This window comes from Pleurodeles waltl, chromosome 12 (genome assembly GCF_031143425.1).
Source record: "Pleurodeles waltl isolate 20211129_DDA chromosome 12, aPleWal1.hap1.20221129, whole genome shotgun sequence".
Taxonomy (NCBI): domain Eukaryota; kingdom Metazoa; phylum Chordata; class Amphibia; order Caudata; family Salamandridae; genus Pleurodeles; species Pleurodeles waltl.
This window is the reverse complement of record NC_090451.1, coordinates 91,554,478-91,576,069: the sequence shown is the minus strand read 5'-3', so window position 1 is coordinate 91,576,069 and position 21,592 is coordinate 91,554,478. Positions and strand designations below refer to the sequence as shown.

At 45.9% G+C, this 21,592-nt stretch overlaps 1 protein-coding gene across 1 annotated transcript in view; it reads right to left on the bottom strand.

The window, feature by feature from the left end:
* Positions 1-21,592, bottom strand: part of LOC138267693 (fibrillin-2-like) — a 367,800-nt gene that overhangs the window by 137,952 nt on the left and 208,256 nt on the right. The window contains exons 17-18 of the mRNA XM_069216842.1: positions 1,983-2,108; positions 755-880 (exon numbers count right to left, since the gene is read on the bottom strand). Of these exons, the coding sequence (XP_069072943.1) occupies positions 755-880; positions 1,983-2,108 (252 nt within the window). The remainder of the gene's footprint in view (positions 1-754; positions 881-1,982; positions 2,109-21,592) is intronic.

The window sequence follows — 21,592 nt, the reverse complement described above, 5'->3', positions numbered from 1 at the left end:
GCCATAAACCCATTTAGCTGTCAGGTCACAGACACCATCGCCCGCATTGTTTACATGTGGGTAATGTCACAGGATTTTCACGGCCCACATCGCCATGCAAGGCATGACATTCGCTTGCAGCTAAAACTAATAGTAGTTTTGATGTGCAAATGGAAAACTCCTTGCACAAGAGTACACTCATTTTTTTTATTTAACCAAAATAAACTGCTACTTAGTGAATTTGATTAAGTACCATAAAAACTCGAATGCCAAGCAGGCAAACGTCTTCACGCTTGGTTCATGGAGGACATTTAGCGCTGGTCTGTGATGTAAATGTGACAGCAGAATTGCCCTACATGTTGCAAAACTGCCTGGAACCAGGGTAAAATTGGCAGGCATGAATGTGGTTTATATATACGACTGTTGAACCTTAAGGTAGAGAAACATACATCCAGGTGGCTTGGGTCCATTCCACATGCAGAGGGTAACCACATGAGATCATTTGAATTCACCTAAAACGCCAGAGGCTATCCTGATAATTTGGCCTGGATCCTGGCTCACAAGATATATATTAAACACCCCTCTGTCAGAAGCTAAGTTTGTAAAATGTCTTGCCCATTGAGTAATCCAATTTAGAGGTCCAAAGACTAGATAAAAAGTGTAAAGAACTCTTATTCTAAGACTGCGTCTAATTGTTTTCTAGCAAATAAGGAAGCAGTGAGGTCTTAACTAGGAATGCGCCAGAGATGTAGCGCAGACACCCATAGAGGCTTACCTTCACAGGTGTCTGTTTCTGTCCTGAAGACGTAGCCCTTGGGGCAGGTGCATGTGTAACTTCCGGGTGTATTGCGACACAAACCGTTGTCGCACAGCAACCGGTTCACCGCACACTCATCCACATCTAGACAAGAGACACAAATGGTTACAGACACAGTTACAGAAGAAAGTGGAAAACAGGCTTGTGTTATATAGCCAGATGCAAAAGTTGAAATAATTAGAGTATATATTTTTGGAAGCATTTTGGTAGCACTTCAGAAATTAATCATTACTCCAAGAATTATCATTAACAAGATTGTGTGATTTCTGTTGCAACAAGGAGCAATTTATTTTAACTTGAGACAACATGGCTGCCTAAGGAGGATAAGGTTCTTTCCTGTCATTACAAGTGTGAAAAAAGTGTAACATCTTTGGGAAGATTTACTTAACTTCAAACAAAAGCTTTAGAGTTGAAAGTGGAAAACCACATGTCAGAAAATCTAGGAATCTGAATTACATTCCTAACATTTCAACTAAGGATCTCCTGTAACACAGGAAGTAACTTTTGAAATGATCAATCAACATTCCAATTTACAAACTGGAACCTGATGTCACTGATTTTTTTCATTTTAATGTACATTGCAATGGTGAAACCCTAGTGTGAGTTACCAATTTCCAAGGACTTGCAGTCAACTTGCGCTCTGGATGGAACACAATGACCATTCCTACTTTTAAAAATGACCATCCTAAGCTGTTCAGAGTGAAAGAACACTTGCTCTATTTCCTAGTCATATCAGCCTTTCACATTCACAGACAGATTGTTAAATTTCATCTTTCAATAAAGCTGGTCATTTCTGAAGTCATAAAAACAAGTTATGCAATTGGCGAATTTGATTTACTAGCCAGTTCCAGGAATTATTTTAAGACTACAATTTCACACCAACAAAGCTGTCTAAGGTGTAGATCAGTCTCACTGGCTAATATTAAGAACAATTCAACCCCTGCACACAAAAACTGCATAGCCGTTTGCACAACTTATCTTCAACTTTCAATGGCCAAATAAGAAGGAACACATTCAAAGCATTTTCTTATGGAATGTTGTATGCTATCATTTTATTCATATTTAGCTTGGTATCTCCATTCGGCCATATTGAGTTGGAAACATATGCTAACATATTTGGAGCATATCTTTGTCTTGTAATAGGTTGACACACATATGCTGCAACATTATTTAGTTTATGACTCACCAACACAATTCTTGCCAGTAGTGTCAGACTCGTAGCCCAGGTTGCAGATGCAGCGGTAACTGCCACGCAGGTTCTCACAGATGCCATTCGGGCAAATCTCTGAATTCAAAGCACATTCGTTGATGTCTGCAAGGAAAGTGGGTAGAGACTACTTTTAATTTGAAGCACAGGACCTGTGGCAGCAATACTGCAGCATCCCAGGATGGAAGTCCTTGGTGGCTGTCACTGGTCACAACGTACAGATAACTTGGATGAATTTTACACACCCAAAATGAAACATGTTTCTGGCAAGAGTTGTCTAAGAGTTGTATAATCTGGATAGGTGAAGATAAGCAGCTGAACCGGACTGGAAATGGTGGAGAACTTGTCGACTTTAAAACACGTGAGCATGTTCTCCCGTAGGAAAGTGTTTCCTGCTGCCCTCATTCTCCACAAAGGTAGCCAAATAACATTTAAACTTACATATGCAAATTATCTTTTTCTATTGGTATAAATCATTTTGTCACTAATAGTTGTTTTCAGTCGTACAAAGATAAACTCAGTCATACTTTTTCATGAGGGTAAATCTTCTCCCTTGTGTGGGGATTGCTGAGAGTCAGCATTCTAGGGGGGATGCCATGGAAATACTTGTTTTGGGGTCATCCCAAACTTACCTTTAGGCCATGTGTAGGAAGTTGGCTCTGTATGTGCTATTTCAAAGTAAGGAATAGCATGCACAGAGTCCAAGGGTTCCCCTTAGAGGTAAAATAGTGGTAAAAATAGATAATACTAATGCTCTATTTTGTGGTAGTGTGGTCGAGCAGTAGGCTTATCCAAGGAGTAGTGTTAAGCATTTGTTGTACATACACATAGACAATAAATGAGGTACACACACTCAGAGACAAATCCAGCCAATAGGTTTTTATATAGAAAAATATCTTTTCTTAGTTTATTTTAAGAACCACAGGTTCAAATTCTACATGTAATATCTCATTCGAAAGGTATTGCAGGTAAGTACTTTAGGAACTTCAAATCATCAAAATTGCATGTATACTTTTCAAGTTATTGACAAATAGCTGTTTTAAAAGTGGACACAGTGCAATTTTCACAGTTCCTGGGGGAGGTAAGTTTTTGTTAGTTTTACCAGGTAAGTAAGACACTTACAGGGTTCAGTTCTTGGTCCAAGGTAGCCCACCGTTGGGGGTTTAGAGCAACCCCAAAGTCACCACACCAGCAGCTCAGGGCCGGTCAGGTGCAGAGTTCAAAGTGGTGCCCAAAACACATAGGCTAGAATGGAGAGAAGGGGGTGCCCCGGTTCCGGTCTGCTTGCAGGTAAGTACCCGCGTCTTCGGAGGGCAGACCAGGGGGGTTTTGTAGGGCACCGGGGGGGACACAAGTCCACACAGAAATTTCACCCTCAGCAGCGCGGGGGCGGCCGGGTGCAGTGTAGGAACAGGCGTCGGGTTTGTAATGTTAGTCTATGAGAGATCTCGGGATCTCTTCAGCGCTGCAGGCAGGCAAGGGGGGGATTCCTCGGGGAAACCTCCACTTGGGCAAGGGAGAGGGACTCCTGGGGGTCACTTCTCCAGTGAAAGTCCGGTCCTTCAGGTCCGGGGGGCTGCGGGTGCAGGGTCTCTCCCAGGCGTCGGGACTTTAGGTTCAAAGAGTCACGGTCAGGGGAAGCCTCGGGATTCCCTCTGCAGGCGGCGCTGTGGGGGCTCAGGGGGGACAGGTTTTGGTACTCACAGTATCAGAGTAGTCCTGGGGTCCCTCCTGAGGTGTTGGATCGCCACCAGCCGAGTCGGGGTCGCCGGGTGCAGTGTTGCAAGTCTCACGCTTCTTGCGGGGAGCTTGCAGGGTTCTTTAAAGCTGCTGGAAACAAAGTTGCAGCTTTTCTTGGAGCAGGTCCGCTGTCCTCGGGAGTTTCTTGTCTTTTCGAAGCAGGGGCAGTCCTCAGAGGATGTCGAGGTCGCTGGTCCCTTTGGAAGGCGTCGCTGGAGCAGGATCTTTGGAAGGCAGGAGACAGGCCGGTGAGTTTCTGGAGCCAAGGCAGTTGTCGTCTTCTGGTCTTCCGCTGCAGGGGTTTTCAGCTAGGCAGTCCTTCTTCTTGTAGTTGCAGGAATCTAATTTTCTAGGGTTCAGGGGAGCCCTTAAATACTAAATTTAAGGGCGTGTTTAGGTCTGGGGGGTTAGTAGCCAATGGCTACTAGCCCTGAGGGTGGGTACACCCTCTTTATGCCTCCTCCCAAGGGGAGGGGGTCACAATCCTAACCCTATTGGGGGAATCCTCCATCTGCAAGATGGAGGATTTCTAAAAGTTAGAGTCACCTCAGCTCAGGACACCTTAGGGGCTGTCCTGACTGGCCAGTGACTCCTCCTTGTTGCTTTCTTTGTTCCCTCCAGCCTTGCCGCCAAAAGTGGGGGCCGTGGCCGGAGGGGGCGGGCAACTCCACTAAGCTTGAGTGCCCTGCTGGGCTGTGACAAAGGGGTGAGCCTTTGAGGCTCACCGCCAGGTGTTACAGCTCCTGCCTGGGGGAGGTGTTAGCATCTCCACCCAGTGCAGGCTTTGTTACTGGCCTCAGAGTGACAAAGGCACTCTCCCCATGGGGCCAGCAACATGTCTCTGGTGTGGCAGGCTGCTGGAACTAGTCAGCCTACACAGACAGTCGGTTAAGTTTCAGGGGGCACCTCTAAGGTGCCCTCTGTGGTGTATTTTACAATAAAATGTACACTGGCATCGGTGTGCATTTATTGTGCTGAGAAGTTTGATACCAAACTTCCCAGTTTTCAGTGTAGCCATTATGGTGCTGTGGAGTTCGTGTAAAACAGACTCCCAGACCATATACTCTTATGGCTACCCTGCACTTACAATGTCTAAGGTTTTGCTTAGACACTGTAGGGGCACAGTGCTCATGCACTGGTACCCTCACCTATGGTATAGTGCACCCTGCCTTAGGGCTGTAAGGCCTGCTAGAGGGGTGTCTTATCTATACTGCATAGGCAGTGAGAGGCTGGCATGGCACCCTGAGGGGAGTGCCATGTCGACTTACTCATTTTGTTCTCACTAGCACACACAGGCTTGTAAGCAGTGTGGCTGTGCTGAGTGAGGGGTCTCTAGGGTGGCATAATGCATGCTGCAGCCCTTAGAGACCTTCCCTGGCATCAGGGCCCTTGGTACCAGAGGTACCAGTTACAAGGGACTTATCTGGATGCCAGGGTGTGCCAATTGTGGGATCAATGGTACATTTTAGGTGAAAGAACACTGGTGCTGGGGCCTGGTTAGCAGGGTCCCAGCACACTTCTCAGTCAAGTCAGCATCAGTATCAGGCAAAAAGTGGGGGGTAACTGCAACAGGGAGCCATTTCTTTACACAAGCCCCCCCCAGCCCACAGGCCAGGAGACTCAGCCCAAGCTGGGAGAGTCTTCCTAGTCTGTCAGGCGAGGAAGAGTAGGAGAAATAGGCTGGTTAGTTGCAGGGCCTACTCTGCCTTACATCCTTCTGTTCAGGTCATTCCCTTTGGGGAACTGACCCACTTCCACAGTGATAGGACCTAGTCTGAATTGCCTCTTGTCTGCCTCTTCAATGTCTCCACCCATTCTTTCTATTTTGGTCTTAGAGGTATCCACCTCTGCTAACCTTATCTTGGCCAGGGTTACCCCTAGCTTACCCAAAGAGGTTACCCAGAGCTGGAGTAACCCCACCATGACCAATAGGGTCAGGGGGCCTAACTTGCTATTTGGCATGGGGTCAGACCACCATGCTAAGGATAGTGCAGCCATAAAGGCTAACACCCAGCAGAGGCCACTGACAGCTGTCAGTGCCCAGAACCACACCTTTAGCTCTTCACCTAAAAGGGAAGGGGCTAAGTTACAGGCTTCTTTGGGTTCAGGTTGCCTGTCTGCTGTATTAGAGTGGGGGGTTACCACATCTTGTAGTAAACACCCTTCTTCCACTCTTTCTTCTGTTAGCTGAGGAGCCACCCACTCAGGTTTAACAGTTGCCTGACTAGCCAGGACTTCTTGTGGGTCAGGTTGGACTTTATCAGGGCCATTTTTGGAGTTCTCCCCTACTGGAGCAGAATCTCCTTGGCTTGCTGTAACCTTGGCTAAAGGTTGTCCACCCTTCCTACTCTGTTTTCTTTTCTTCTTCTTCTGGGGCCTGCTTGCATTTACTGCAGAGGCAGGACTTCCAGAATCCTTGGGAGAGGACTGGCACTGGACCAGTTCCTCTCTTGGGCTCTGACTAACCTCTGGGTAGTCATTTCCAAGGAGACAATCAAGGGGGAGGTCTGTACTGACTACTACCCTTCTCCAGCTAAGAGTGCCACCCACTTCTATGGGCACTAAAGCCACAGGCCTCTTAGTGACCCTGTCTAGGCTAACTCTTACCCTGGCAGTCTCACCTGGGATGTACTGGTTTGAGAGCACCAGCCTGTCATGCACAATAGTGTGACTGGCACAAGTGTCTCTCAGGGCAGTGGTTGGGATTCCATTCACCAGTAGGTGGTGGAAGTGTCTACTTCCCGCTGGAATCTCCAACTCACCTGTTGGGCCCTGTTTCCAGTTGAAGGCTATGAAGACCTCCTCATCTGAGGAGTCATCTCCCATGGCTACACTGGTTACCCCTGGAATCTTGTTCTGGGGTTTGTTTTTGGGACAAGAAGTGTCCTTGGTGTGGTGCCCAGACTGTTTACAGTTGTGGCACCATGCCTTAGTGGCATCCCAGTTCTTACCCTGGTACCCACCTTTGTTTTGGGTTGTGTCTTGGGGCCCACCCACCTGTTCTGGTTTTTGGGGGCCTACAGAGGACTCTTTTTCTTTGTTTCTAGTGTCACCCACTTTCTCCTGGGGAGTTTTTGTAACCCCTTTCTTTTGGTCACCCCCAGTGGAAGTTTTGGTTACCCTAGTCTTGACCCAGTGGTCTGCCTTCTTTCCCAATTCTTGGGGAGAAATTGGACCTAGGTCTACCAGATACTGATGCAACTTTTCATTGAAGCAGTTACTTAAAATGTGTTCTTTCATAAACAAATTATAAAGCCCAACATAGTCACACACTTCATTTCCAGTTAACCAACCATCTAGTGTTTTTACTGAGTAGTCTACAAAGTCAACCCAGGTCTGGCTCGAGGATTTTTGAGCCCCCCTGAATCTAATTCTATACTCCTCAGTGGAGAATCCAAAGCCCTCAATCAGGGTACCCTTCATGAGGTCATAAGATTCTGCATCTTTTCCAGAGAGTGTGAGGAGTCTATCCCTACACTTTCCAGTGAACATTTCCCAAAGGAGAGCACCCCAGTGAGATCTGTTTACTTTTCTGGTTACACAAGCCCTCTCAAAAGCTGTGAACCATTTGGTGATGTCATCACCATCTTCATATTTTGTTACAATCCCTTTGGGGATTTTTAGGATGTCAGGAGAATCTCTGACCCTATTTAAGTTGCTGCCACCATCGATGGGACCTAGGCCCATCTCTTTTCTTTCCCTTTCTATGGCTAGGAGCTGCTTTTCCAAAGTCAATCTTTTGACCATCCTGGCTAACAGGGGGTCATCTTCACTGGAGTTATCCTCAGTGATTTCAGAGGTGTTGGTCTCTCCTGTGAGGGAACCAGCATCTCTGACTATTATTTTTGGAGTCAGGGTTTGAGGGACCCTGTTCTCCCTAGATAGGACTGGTAGGGGGGAATTTTCCTCCAAGTCACTATCCTCTTCCTCTGAGTTGCTACCCTCAGAGGGGTTGGCCTTTTCAAACTCTGCCAAAAGCTCCTGGAGCTGTATTTTGGTAGGTTTGGGGCCCATTGTTATTTTCTTTATTTTACAGAGTGACCTTAGCTCCCTCATCTTAAGATGGAGGTAAGGTGTGGTGTCGAGTTCCACCACAGTCACATCTGTGCTAGACATTTTGCTTCTAAAAGTTGGAATACTTTTTAAGAATCTACAACTGGTTCTAGAATCTAATTCAAACTTTTACAAACTTTTAAACTCTAAAAGAAATGCTAAACAGGATCTAACACAAGGCCCTAGCAGGTCTTTTAAGAATTTAGAAAACTTTTCAAATTGCAAAAAATCAATTTCTAATGACAATTTTGGAATTTGTCGTGTGATCAGGTATTGGCTGAGTAGTCCAGCAAATGCAAAGTCTTGTACCCCACCGCTGATCCACCAATGTAAGAAGTTGGCTCTGTATGTGCTATTTCAAAGTAAGGAATAGCATGCACAGAGTCCAAGGGTTCCCCTTAGAGGTAAAATAGTGGTAAAAATAGATAATACTAATGCTCTATTTTGTGGTAGTGTGGTCGAGCAGTAGGCTTATCCAAGGAGTAGTGTTAAGCATTTGTTGTACATACACATAGACAATAAATGAGGTACACACACTCAGAGACAAATCCAGCCAATAGGTTTTTATATAGAAAAATATCTTTTCTTAGTTTATTTTAAGAACCACAGGTTCAAATTCTACATGTAATATCTCATTCGAAAGGTATTGCAGGTAAGTACTTTAGGAACTTCAAATCATCAAAATTGCATGTATACTTTTCAAGTTATTGACAAATAGCTGTTTTAAAAGTGGACACAGTGCAATTTTCACAGTTCCTGGGGGAGGTAAGTTTTTGTTAGTTTTACCAGGTAAGTAAGACACTTACAGGGTTCAGTTCTTGGTCCAAGGTAGCCCACCGTTGGGGGTTTAGAGCAACCCCAAAGTCACCACACCAGCAGCTCAGGGCCGGTCAGGTGCAGAGTTCAAAGTGGTGCCCAAAACACATAGGCTAGAATGGAGAGAAGGGGGTGCCCCGGTTCCGGTCTGCTTGCAGGTAAGTACCCGCGTCTTCGGAGGGCAGACCAGGGGGGTTTTGTAGGGCACCGGGGGGGACACAAGTCCACACAGAAATTTCACCCTCAGCAGCGCGGGGGCGGCCGGGTGCAGTGTAGGAACAGGCGTCGGGTTTGTAATGTTAGTCTATGAGAGATCTCGGGATCTCTTCAGCGCTGCAGGCAGGCAAGGGGGGGATTCCTCGGGGAAACCTCCACTTGGGCAAGGGAGAGGGACTCCTGGGGGTCACTTCTCCAGTGAAAGTCCGGTCCTTCAGGTCCGGGGGGCTGCGGGTGCAGGGTCTCTCCCAGGCGTCGGGACTTTAGGTTCAAAGAGTCGCGGTCAGGGGAAGCCTCGGGATTCCCTCTGCAGGCGGCGCTGTGGGGGCTCAGGGGGGACAGGTTTTGGTACTCACAGTATCAGAGTAGTCCTGGGGTCCCTCCTGAGGTGTTGGATCGCCACCAGCCGAGTCGGGGTCGCCGGGTGCAGTGTTGCAAGTCTCACGCTTCTTGCGGGGAGCTTGCAGGGTTCTTTAAAGCTGCTGGAAACAAAGTTGCAGCTTTTCTTGGAGCAGGTCCGCTGTCCTCGGGAGTTTCTTGTCTTTTCGAAGCAGGGGCAGTCCTCAGAGGATGTCGAGGTCGCTGGTCCCTTTGGAAGGCGTCGCTGGAGCAGGATCTTTGGAAGGCAGGAGACAGGCCGGTGAGTTTCTGGAGCCAAGGCAGTTGTCGTCTTCTGGTCTTCCGCTGCAGGGGTTTTCAGCTAGGCAGTCCTTCTTCTTGTAGTTGCAGGAATCTAATTTTCTAGGGTTCAGGGGAGCCCTTAAATACTAAATTTAAGGGCGTGTTTAGGTCTGGGGGGTTAGTAGCCAATGGCTACTAGCCCTGAGGGTGGGTACACCCTCTTTATGCCTCCTCCCAAGGGGAGGGGGTCACAATCCTAACCCTATTGGGGGAATCCTCCATCTGCAAGATGGAGGATTTCTAAAAGTTAGAGTCACCTCAGCTCAGGACACCTTAGGGGCTGTCCTGACTGGCCAGTGACTCCTCCTTGTTGCTTTCTTTGTTCCCTCCAGCCTTGCCGCCAAAAGTGGGGGCCGTGGCCGGAGGGGGCGGGCAACTCCACTAAGCTTGAGTGCCCTGCTGGGCTGTGACAAAGGGGTGAGCCTTTGAGGCTCACCGCCAGGTGTTACAGTTCCTGCCTGGGGGAGGTGTTAGCATCTCCACCCAGTGCAGGCTTTGTTACTGGCCTCAGAGTGACAAAGGCACTCTCCCCATGGGGCCAGCAACATGTCTCTGGTGTGGCAGGCTGCTGGAACTAGTCAGCCTACACAGACAGTCGGTTAAGTTTCAGGGGGCACCTCTAAGGTGCCCTCTGTGGTGTATTTTACAATAAAATGTACACTGGCATCGGTGTGCATTTATTGTGCTGAGAAGTTTGATACCAAACTTCCCAGTTTTCAGTGTAGCCATTATGGTGCTGTGGAGTTCGTGTAAAACAGACTCCCAGACCATATACTCTTATGGCTACCCTGCACTTACAATGTCTAAGGTTTTGCTTAGACACTGTAGGGGCACAGTGCTCATGCACTGGTACCCTCACCTATGGTATAGTGCACCCTGCCTTAGGGCTGTAAGGCCTGCTAGAGGGGTGTCTTATCTATACTGCATAGGCAGTGAGAGGCTGGCATGGCACCCTGAGGGGAGTGCCATGTCGACTTACTCATTTTGTTCTCACTAGCACACACAGGCTTGTAAGCAGTGTGGCTGTGCTGAGTGAGGGGTCTCTAGGGTGGCATAATGCATGCTGCAGCCCTTAGAGACCTTCCCTGGCATCAGGGCCCTTGGTACCAGAGGTACCAGTTACAAGGGACTTATCTGGATGCCAGGGTGTGCCAATTGTGGGATCAATGGTACATTTTAGGTGAAAGAACACTGGTGCTGGGGCCTGGTTAGCAGGGTCCCAGCACACTTCTCAGTCAAGTCAGCATCAGTATCAGGCAAAAAGTGGGGGGTAACTGCAACAGGGAGCCATTTCTTTACACCATGTTACTCTGGAAAAAGTTCTAATCTGTTTCCTCAGTGGGAATAATATGGATACATGCCCAAAATTGAGAGGGAGTTTAAGAACAAGGAATATTTTCCAAATGAAAAAACATAAAATTATATAGTGCAATTGCATTCATACAAGATATTTCCCAACATGAAAACAAACATTGTGTAAATTTAGATAGCTGGCAATACCTTAACATTTTTGTTAATGGGTATTGAATTAAATTACCTAGGAGTACTCTAGAGAACATGCAACCATGCTTGTATCCCAAGCGTACTTCAGCACATCTTTGTGAATTTCAAAATACATCCGAAATTCACTCCACACAAAGAAGTAAGCCTACTCCATTCATATTCTGTTGTCAATCAGGCCACACGAGTTGTAAAGAAATGGTTCCCTGTTGCAGTTACCCCCCACTTTTTGCCTGATACTGATGCTGACTTGACTGAGAAGTGTGCTGGGACCCTGCTAACCAGGCCCCAGCACCAGTGTTCTTTCACCTAAAATGTACCATTGTTTCCACAATTGGCACAACCCTGGCACCTAGGTAAGTCCCTTGTAACTGGTACCCCTAGTACCAAGGGCCCTGATGCCAGGGAAAGTCTCTAAGGGCTGCAGCATGTCTTATGCCACCCTAGGGACCCCTCACTCAGCACAGACACACTGCTTGCCAGCTTGTGTGTGCTGGTGGGGAGAAAATGACTAAGTCGACATGGCACTCCCCTCAGGGTGCCAGGCCAACCTCCCACTGCCTGTGGCATAGGTAAGTCACCCCTCTAGTAGGCCTTACAGCCCTAAGGCAGGGTGCACTATACCACAGGTGAGGGCATATGTGCATGAGCACTATGCCCCTACAGTGTCTAAGCAAAACCTTAGACACTGTAAGTGCAGGGTAGCCATAAGAGTATATGGGCTGGGAGTCTGTCAAAAACGAACTCCACAGCTCCATAATGGCTACACTGAATACTGGGAAGTTTAGTATCAAACTTCTCAGAATAATAAACCCACACTGATGCCAGTGTTGGATTTATTAAAAAATGCACACAGAGAGCATCTTAGAGATGCCCCCTGTATTTTACCCAATTGTTCAGTGTAGGCTGACTGGTTCCAGCAGCCTGCCACAACCGAGACATGTTGCTGGCCCCATGGGGAGAGTGCCTTTGTCACTCTGAGGCCAGTAACAAAGCCTGCACTGGGTGGAGATGCTAACACCTCCCCCAGGCAGGAGCTGTAACACCTGGCGGTGAGCCTCAACGGCTCACCCCTTTGTTCCAGCACCGCAGGACACTCCAGCTAGTGGAGTTGCCCGCCCCCTCCGGCCACGGCCCCCACTTTTGGCGGCAAGGCCGGAGGAAATAATGAGAATAACAAGGAGGAGTCACTGGTCAGTCAGGACAGCCCCTAAGGTGTCCTGAGCTGAGGTGACTCTAACTTTTAGAAATCCTCCATCTTGCAGATGGAGGATTCCCCAATAGGATTAGGGATGTGACCCCCTCCCCTTGGGAGGAGGCACAAAGAGGGTGTACCCACCCTCAGGGCTAGTAGCCATTGGCTACTAACCCCCCAGACCTAAACATGCCCTTAAATTTAGTATTTAAGGGCTTCCCTGAACCTAAGAATTTAGATTCCTGCAACTTACCGAAGAAGAAGACTGCTGAGCTGAAAACCCCTGCAGAAGAAGAAAGAAGACACCAACTGCTTTGGCCCCAGTCCTACCGGCCTGTCTCCTGCCTTCTAAAGAACCCTGCTCCAGCGACGCTTTCTCCAGGACCAGCGACCTCTGAATCCTCAGAGGACTGCCCTGCTTCCAAGAGACCAAGAAACTCCCGAGGACAGCGGCACTGCTCCAAAAGAACTGCAACTTTGTTTCAAGGAGCAGATTTAAAGACCCCTGCAACTCCCCGCAAGAAGCGTGAGACTTGCAACACTGCACCCGGCGACCCCGACTCGACTGGTGGAGAACCAACACCTCAGGGAGGACCCTCCGGCGACTCCGAGTCCGTGAGTAACCAAAGTTGTCCCCCCTGAGCCCCCACAGCGACGCCTGCAGAGGGAATCCCGAGGCTCCCCCTGACCGCGACTGCCTGAACTCCATTTCCCGACGGCTGGAAAAGACCCTGCACCCGCAGCCCCCAGCACCTAAAGGAACGGAACTCCTGTGCAGGAGTGACCCCCAGGAAGCCCTCTCCCTTGCCCAGGTGGTGGCTACCCCGAGGAGCCCCCCCCCCTTGCCTGCCTGCAACGCTGAAGAGATCCCTTGATCTCTCCTTGATTTCCATTGAAAACCCGACGCTTGTTTCTACACTGCACCCGGCCGCCCCAGTGCCGCTGAGGGTGTACTTTTTGTGTAGACTTGTGTCCCCCCCGGTGCCCTACAAAACCCCCCTGGTCTGCCCTCCGAAGACGCGGGTACTTACCTGCTGCCAGACCGGAACCGGGGCACCCCCTTCTCTCCATTGAAGCCTATGCGTTTTGGGCACCTCTTTGACCTCTGCACCTGACCGGCCCTGAGCTGCTGGTGTGGTAACTTTGGGGTTGCTCTGAACCCCCAACGGTGGGCTACCTTGGACCCAAACCTGAGACTTGTAAGTGATTTACTTACCTGACAAAACTAACAAAAACTTACCTCCCCCAGGAACTGTGAAAATTGCACTGTGTCCACTTTTAAAACAGCTTATTGTGTTTTATGTAAAAAGTATACATGCTAAAGTAATGATTCAAAGTTCCTAAAGTACTTACCTGCAATACCTTTCAAATGAGATATTACATGTAGAATTTGAACCTGTGGTTCTTAAAATAAACTAAGAAAAGATAGTTTTCTATAACAAAACCTATTGGCTGGATTTGTCTCTGAGTGTGTGTTCCTCATTTATTGCCTGTGTGTATGTACAACAAATGCTTAACACTACTCCTTTGATAAGCCTACTGCTCGACCACACTACCACAAAATAGAGCATTAGTATTATCTCTTTTTGCCACTATCTTACCTCTAAGGGGAACCCTTGGACTCTGTGCATACTATTCCTTACTTTGAAATAGTGCATACAGAGCCAACTTCCTACACGAGTGAACAAAGGCTGTAGAATGAACAAATATTTAACAGATAAAAATACTCTTGAAAAGTGGGACAATGAAAATAACAGAAGAGCTGTTCAAACCATTCAAAGATTAAACATCCCATTCTCGAAAGTGGTTGCAAATTGTGCACCAACTTTTTTGTGAATGGAATCTAATTTTGCAAACTGATCTAAATTCTAATAGGTCTATTCTCAAACAAGGAATTGTGGTGAGTACAGAACACCCTGCCAAAGGAACATTCATCAGGCTGGTCTCAATTTACAATTCACTACGATTGGTCACACTCATAGGGGTGTTGGACTGCTAGGGTCAGGGTGAGTGAAACTGCTTACGACCAGGCAATACGTTTCTTAACTTGTATTTTACCTGGAGCTTATTTTATTTGGAGCTTTTTTTCATTCCTATGCTGGTGCTGTTTTGGGGATTTTTTTTTATTTTATTTTAAGCTAAGTCGACCTGTAAGAGCCCATTTTTATCAGTGTGGTGGCCATTATTGTTTGCCACTGGTTCTGGGAGGGCTGTGGGCTAGTTGTTGTAGCTTGCACAAAGGGTCACATGATCACAGGCCTGGATGTCAGCGCGCTGATGCATGGATGTGCCAAAGGCATGCCGAAGACGCGCATAAGACAAGCCCGGCTGCGCCTGTCTACACCACTACGACGCCAGGAGCCAGGGAGACTGCTGGTTGCAGAGTAGGTATGATCAGGACTAGGTTTCTTAGGGGGACGTTGATGGAGCTATACCCGCCTAGTAGGGAGGAAGGATGCTGTCAGTGGGACCTCATGGAGTCAGAACGCTTCAGTTGTCCTGCTTGTGACTGGGACAGTGATAGGAAGAGTTGGGACCAGGAGAATATCAAGGACTAGTCAAGAACTTTGGTAGTCAGATGCCTGGACCGGAGGGGTAAACAAACACAATGAAACTTGCCTTGATTAATGCGCAGTCTGTGTCCAAACGCAGTACTGAGATATGCAACCTTATGGAAGCTAGTAGTCTGCACTGCTTATTTTTGACTGGAACATGGGCAAAGGAAGACTCTGGCCTGGATTTGGTGATGGCAGTTCCAGAAGGGTATGCCATTGCCAGGCTGGATAGACAGGGACGCAGGGGGAGGACTGGCGATCATGTTCCGTCAAAGTGCTGGGCTTCACCTTGGAGGTTAGAGGGACTCTAATGAAGGAGGGTTGTGAAGCAGGGTCTTTCAGACTTTATAAGAAAGTTTACTGTTGTTTTTGGGGTTACTGGTTTATCGCCCACCAGGCCCTAAAACCCAGTTCCTATAACACTGGGACCAAATCATAGGCCCTGATATTACGAACAATAATTTCCTATGTTTCGGTGATTTTAATCTCTATCTTGAATCAGAGAAAGAGAAGGATGCTATGGTCTTTCTTGATTTGATGAAGGACTTTGGGATGTCCCAAATTATGAAAACAGCGACGCACACGGTAGTGAACGTGTTTGATGGGATTTTCACACACGATGACGCAGCGCTAATGGGGGAGTGCCTGCACTTAGTTGGTCAGATCATTTTGTGCTTCTATTCTCATTCTCCGAGAAGCCCGTGAAGTTTCCTACTGTGGGTAGGAATTGGGTGACTAGAAAATGGGGCAATATTTCAGCAAGGATGGTAGAGGATAAATTGGGGAGAACTCTTTGGAAGGTGGAGGGTAGTAAGATCGAACCTGCAGCAAGTTTTAATAACTGGCTTCTAACCGCACTGGATTAAGTAGCACCTATTAGGAATGTGAAAAAGGAATTGAGTAAAAGATAGGCGTTATGGGTTTCCGAAGACTTGAAAACTCTCCAAAGAAAGTGTCAGTGGCAAGAAAGAAGGTGGAGATTAGACCCTAGTTTGGAGAATAAATTGAAACATAGAGAGTTATTGAATAGTTACAAGGGAACTATAAAGGAAGATAAGACGGCCTTTGTCTCCCAGGAGATTAGGGAAGCTATCATCATTCTGTGTGAATTGTTTAAAACAGTTAAGATGCTGTTATCCCCTCCTTCACAAGATGATCTGGAAAATTCACAAGGCTTCTGTGATAAAATAGGAGTCTTCTTTAGGGAAAAAATCCTCAATATCCATGCTGAGTTTCCTGATGCCTTAGAGCCTTGGAGGGAGGGGAGAGGGGAAGAAGTGGAACCTGACTGCCTTAATAGAAATACATTAAGCACCCCCCCCCCCTTACTCAGGAAATGTTTTGTTCCCTGATAATGCAAATTAGGTCAGGTTCACCTGAGGACCCTTGCCCTCCAAGAGTGTTACAGAGGGCTCCAGAGGTAATAGCAGAGGCATTAGAGTTAACTTATGAGCAGGTGCTGGGCACTGGAGACTTTCCACAGAGGTCGAAAGGAGCCATCATTGCACCAATGAAAAAGAAGTCAGGTGGAGATGTCAATGATCTGAAAAATCTGTGGCCCACCTCTTTATTACTAATTCCATCTAAAATACTAGAAAAACTTTTGAACAAGGAATTAGCCCTCTTTCAAGGGAATAATAAGTGCCTAGATTTATCACAGCATGGCTACAGGGACAATCATAATACGGAGTCTGTGCTTTTGTCAGCCTCTCCGATTATATTAGGCGCCAGGCCGATCAGGGCAGTGGTGTCATTCTTGGCATGCTAAGTCTGTCAGCAGCCTTCGACACCATTTCACCATCTTTAGTGGGCAGTAGGCTGTGAAAGGCTGGCCTAAGACGTATGGCACTACAATTGTTGGACTCCTTCCTCAGGAACAGGACTAATATAGTCAGCCGTGGAGACTTTAGAGCTGCCCCTTTTCAGGGGTCGTGCGGCGTGCCTCAGAGATTGTCCCTTAGTCCAACGATGTTTAACCTGTATGTGATGCTGTTGGCATACTTGATAAAGTCTTATGGTTTTCAGGTGACTTTGTGTGCTGAGGACACACAAATCATGGTGCCATTGGGGAAAGACTAGACAGTGATGGCAGAGGGATTTAGGGCCTGTATGGCAGGGATAGGCAGCTGGATGAAACAAAACTGGATGAATAAAAACTGTGATCAAAAAAGAGATTATGTTTTTTGGTGCTACCAGTGACATTTGGAATAGCAGTTGGTGGCCAGGGGTGTGCGGCCCTTTACCCACACCAGTAAAGGAAGCTAAAAATCTTGGGGTGACTTTTGATATAGTACTGACCTTCGAGGTGCAGGTCAGTAAAACTGTGAAGACTTGCCACTGGGCTCTAAAAGTGCTTAGGAAAATCTTGATGTTTATTCCTGTGGAGTTGAGGGTGCTGGTGGTCCTGGCACTTATTACCTCATGCCTGGACTATTGTAACGCCCCTTATCTAGATGCTGCCAATTACTTCCTTAACAAGCTGCACATGATCAAACATAGGGCAGCTCAGTTGATCCTTCGGCTCCCGAAGAGGGACTCTGTAAGGGAGGGCTTACGATTAGAAAGAGGATAATCTTCACAGCAGTGTGTCTGCCACTGCGTCCAACCGGATCAGGATACCTGAGGGATGCCTTCTCCTGGTCTGTTCCCAGAAGAGCTGTGACATCTGCAGGGAGGATGAAGGTTATGTTCCCCAGATTTTGTAAGACTAGATGGGGGTGAGGGAGCCTTCTCAGTGGCAGTGGCCAATTTGTGTAATATGCCGGCACCGAAAATCAGAAGGATTGACCCTGTCTTGGAATTTCGCAAGGCCGTTAAAACTTGGCTATTCAGGACTGATTAAGTTGGTCAGGGGTGGGTTTGGGTTTTGGTTTGTCCGCTTTGAGAGGTGTCACCTATCACTAAGATACCCCCGGGGTTGTACGCACTTTATAAATGCTAACATAACATAACACCATGACTGTGACTGCTTTTAAATAAGGTGTTTTTTTTTTTTATAAATGGAGCCCTTTTTGCTTTACCAAAAGGGGACTATGCTTAAAAAAAGGTTAAATTTTCTCAAAAATGTGTTTGAGAATTGCCAGTGATCGTCTGGGCCACTGCTTCTCCGCAGCAAACTTTTTTTCACATTCACTAAGGGGAAGTGGCCACAGAGGGACTCCTTCCCGTCGTGAGGGGAATACCACCTAAAACACGTCTGCATTTTAAAAATCAGATTAATACATAATAAAAACAATGTTTGAAATTTCAAATGCAACTATTTTGCAAATTACAGTGTTTGCTACAGTATTACAGGTTAGTACATCAGGCCTGCTGTTCTTAGCTATGTATTTTAGGTGTTTTATTAGTGCTAGACGTAGCTCTAAGGAGTAGCAGAGCCCTTTAGATCAGAATAAACTGTGAAACCCAAATGAGAAGCCTTTTTACTTAAAAAAATAAAAGATTGTGTTTTGAGACTGCACATAACAAAATGTCCTGGGTCTCCATCTAGATCAACTCTTGAGCACTAAAATTATGCTTTAAGATTATCTAACAAGCTGAGTTGTTTTCTTTATTATTATTGGGGAGAAGGAAATATGTTTTCCACATATTGTTAAAATAGAAAACTGCCAAACCAGTGTTTTTGTAAAACTGAGTTCCAAGTAGGAAGTAAAAAAAACCTATCTATGGCTGTCAACAGGAACTAATGGAAGCACGTGAAACTATGAAAAATCCAATGCTATAGCAGAATAAATCTACTTATCCTTAGTTCAATTCTCCCTTGGTGGGATCCATCCTAGGTTGATATGCTTGAGTTATTCCACACTGTGAAGACATAAATCCTTCCCAATCAAAAAGAATTGAGACAAGTGAATCAATGCAAGATCCAGTGCTGCAGAATACACAGTCACCCTATGAATAATGGAAGGAGTCTTGAAGTGGATATGAAAGACTCTGGAAGGTGCATGGAGTGGGGCACAGTGTTAGAAGAGCTATGAATGTGGTAGGTAGCGATGGTAGCTGCGAGGTTGAAAATACAATGGTAACTGGATTACATTTTTAATCAGAATTGGGGCTCACGTAAAACTCCACAAACTGTTCCATTGCCTGAACCTGGCTACTGATCCTATGGTGTCACACCTAGCAGGGCTCCATCATTCCTCAACTGTCTGAAAATAACTAAGGTCAAAAGTCTGGTGGTCTCATCGAGCTCTGTTGTCAGGATCTGTTAGTGTCAGTAATAAAAATGTCAGGTAAAGATTTGGGAAGCACAACATTAGACGGTTGTGCAGTACACCTCTGTACCCCTGATGCTTCTAGACTTCTATCGATTAGGCAGTAGAAACCGTTTGATCTCCTTGGACCTTTTTAAATTAAGATCTAAAATTGTTCCACTCTCACATACCTTTCTCCGGGTACTTTTGCTCACTCTTTTCTTCCCTTTTCATCTATCAGTTATAGTAGTTCTCTATTTGACTTCACTGAATTGCTTTCATCAGAGGCAGCTGCGTGCAGCCAGAAGAATGCGTGTGTGAGAGAGACCTGCCAACTTTTAATTCAATGGAAAGAAGGGTGCGTTCCTAAACTACATGCAAGGCCTCCAAAAATGTGGCTTGCATTTGAGTGCCGGAAATCTGCGGCCTTGGTTTCATACACAAAGCAGCAGTCTCGTGCTAATTTTGGGAAGTCTGTATAATGTCAAGCTGCCCACAGAAATGAAAAGATAAATATATTTACTTTTAAAGTCAGTTGTTTTTGTTGGATGTGGGTTTTGGATATTACTTCTTATAAAATGAGAGATCATAAATGTTCATTTTAGTGGGCATGGTCTTTCCAGTTCTGCAGTGTCCATACTCTGATAGTTGGAACACATAATAAAATGTTTTCACAATATTTTCTCCTGCTGCCTTAGGATATCTCACACTGTAATAAGAATTGAAGGATTATACTATTTATTGCAGAATAATGTATGACTTCCTTAATGCACAATATAAAATATTTGCACATATTTTATTTTATTGGGTAACTACACTTGGACACATGCAGTGAACTGGGTATAACTGGACTGACTTGTCATTATTATGTATTATCAAGAGAGATCTCTAAAACACATTCATTTAAAATTCTCTCTTTCGTGCCTATGACCCGTTACCTCGTAAACCTGGACATGTTTAGCCTACATCCCAGAGGTACATTTATAGGCCATGGCAATGATCAGAAACGTATTGGGACTTTCCCCCATTCTGCCAAATGAGAAGTACATAAATGGAACATTGTGGGCCTGATTCAGAAAGTTTATTTCTATGGGGAAGTGTGATATTAAAGGCAAAATTAGCAGCCATACTTATATTAAGACAGGAATCCAGCCGTACCTCTATATTAAGAGATCTCCACCTGCCTGGTGCACATCTCTGTTCCTTCAGAGAAGCCAGCACCACAGCCGCAGCAGCTTATTTGAAGAAACTGTAGCTTTGCTGAGAGGCCATCATGATTTATGTGTCAGTTCTGCAATTTTTTTGGTTTTTGGGGCACAAACTCCAAAAGCTGGAGTTTGTTTTTGAAAATGAAAATGAAAATGAGAAACTAATGCTTCTCACACCATGGGAGTTTTGTCCCAGTGTATGGGTCGTTTTTATTTTTTGCTGTTCGGGACCACCAGGCTTTTCCTGGTAGTTAATACGTTGGTCCGTCAACCTTGTATTGACCAATGGCTCGATCGCGACTAGCTATCTGTCAATAGTTTTCTCAGGCAGTTGCTAGTAGAAACATGGCAGTTTGTTCAACTCATAATACAAAGGACTTACGAAAGGGAAACTTAGAACAAATAATCTCAAAATATTTGAAGGATGATGGCGTGAGGGTGATGGAAGAGGAAGGGTGATAAAGCGAGGACGATAGCAAGTAGGGCTGTGCAAATTTTTAATTATGTCAGTGAAATGTTCAAAATACCCGATGGTTGTGTTACATGAAATTCTGAAAATTTCTTGAAATTTGAATGCTAGATAGTTTCATGTAACTTTTTTTATTTGAGCGCGCACGTTGCATAAAAAAGTCTCACAAGATATCAGTGAGAGACTGGTTTGTACAGAACAGGGCTATCTGAGAGCTATTTCCTGCTCCAACCTAACTTTAATTTAACAGCCTTTCGTAACTGAGATGAGTGGTTGGGTAAGAAAAGTGATGCAAGAAACCAGCAAACTGCATTTCATTACCAAAAGTGTCATTTTGTGAAACTTTCACTGAATTTAATGAGAAAAAAATGATGTTGTGCCTCACACTCTCAGGATAATATTAAAGGCAGGTGAAGTTGATGGCACCGTGGGTAATCACAGAGAATGGTAATGAAGGGAGGGTGATGAGAGGAATCTGAGATATTTTGAAAATGATATAATTGCCAGAAAGAGGTGATAGAAATTCAGAGATGTGATACGGGGGTCAGAAGCAGGTTATGGCATGCTAGAGATAGGGTTGAATAGATGGCGTGGAGTGCAGGAGGGAGTTCTTGGTTACAAACTATGTTAAACCAATGAATGTTACCAAAATAAAGTGCCCAGAAAATGCAGCTAAAAACAAAGTTGGGTTCAGATTTCCATTTTTGGTGACACAAAATTTACCAATACACTACATATATTCTAGGCAGTTTCATTTAAAGTATTGAGCATTCTGGTGGAGATCTTTTTTTGCGACAAATAAATCCTGGGAACCACAAATGCATGTTCAACAGAGCTGCATGCATTGTGTTTCTGCCCCATTCAGCATTTCTTTAAGAGGCAAAACTCTAAAGTGGGAAAAAAAGGGAAGGAATGGCTCTGACACTAAAGGAGACCTCTCCATGTACCTGAGAGAAATTGTTA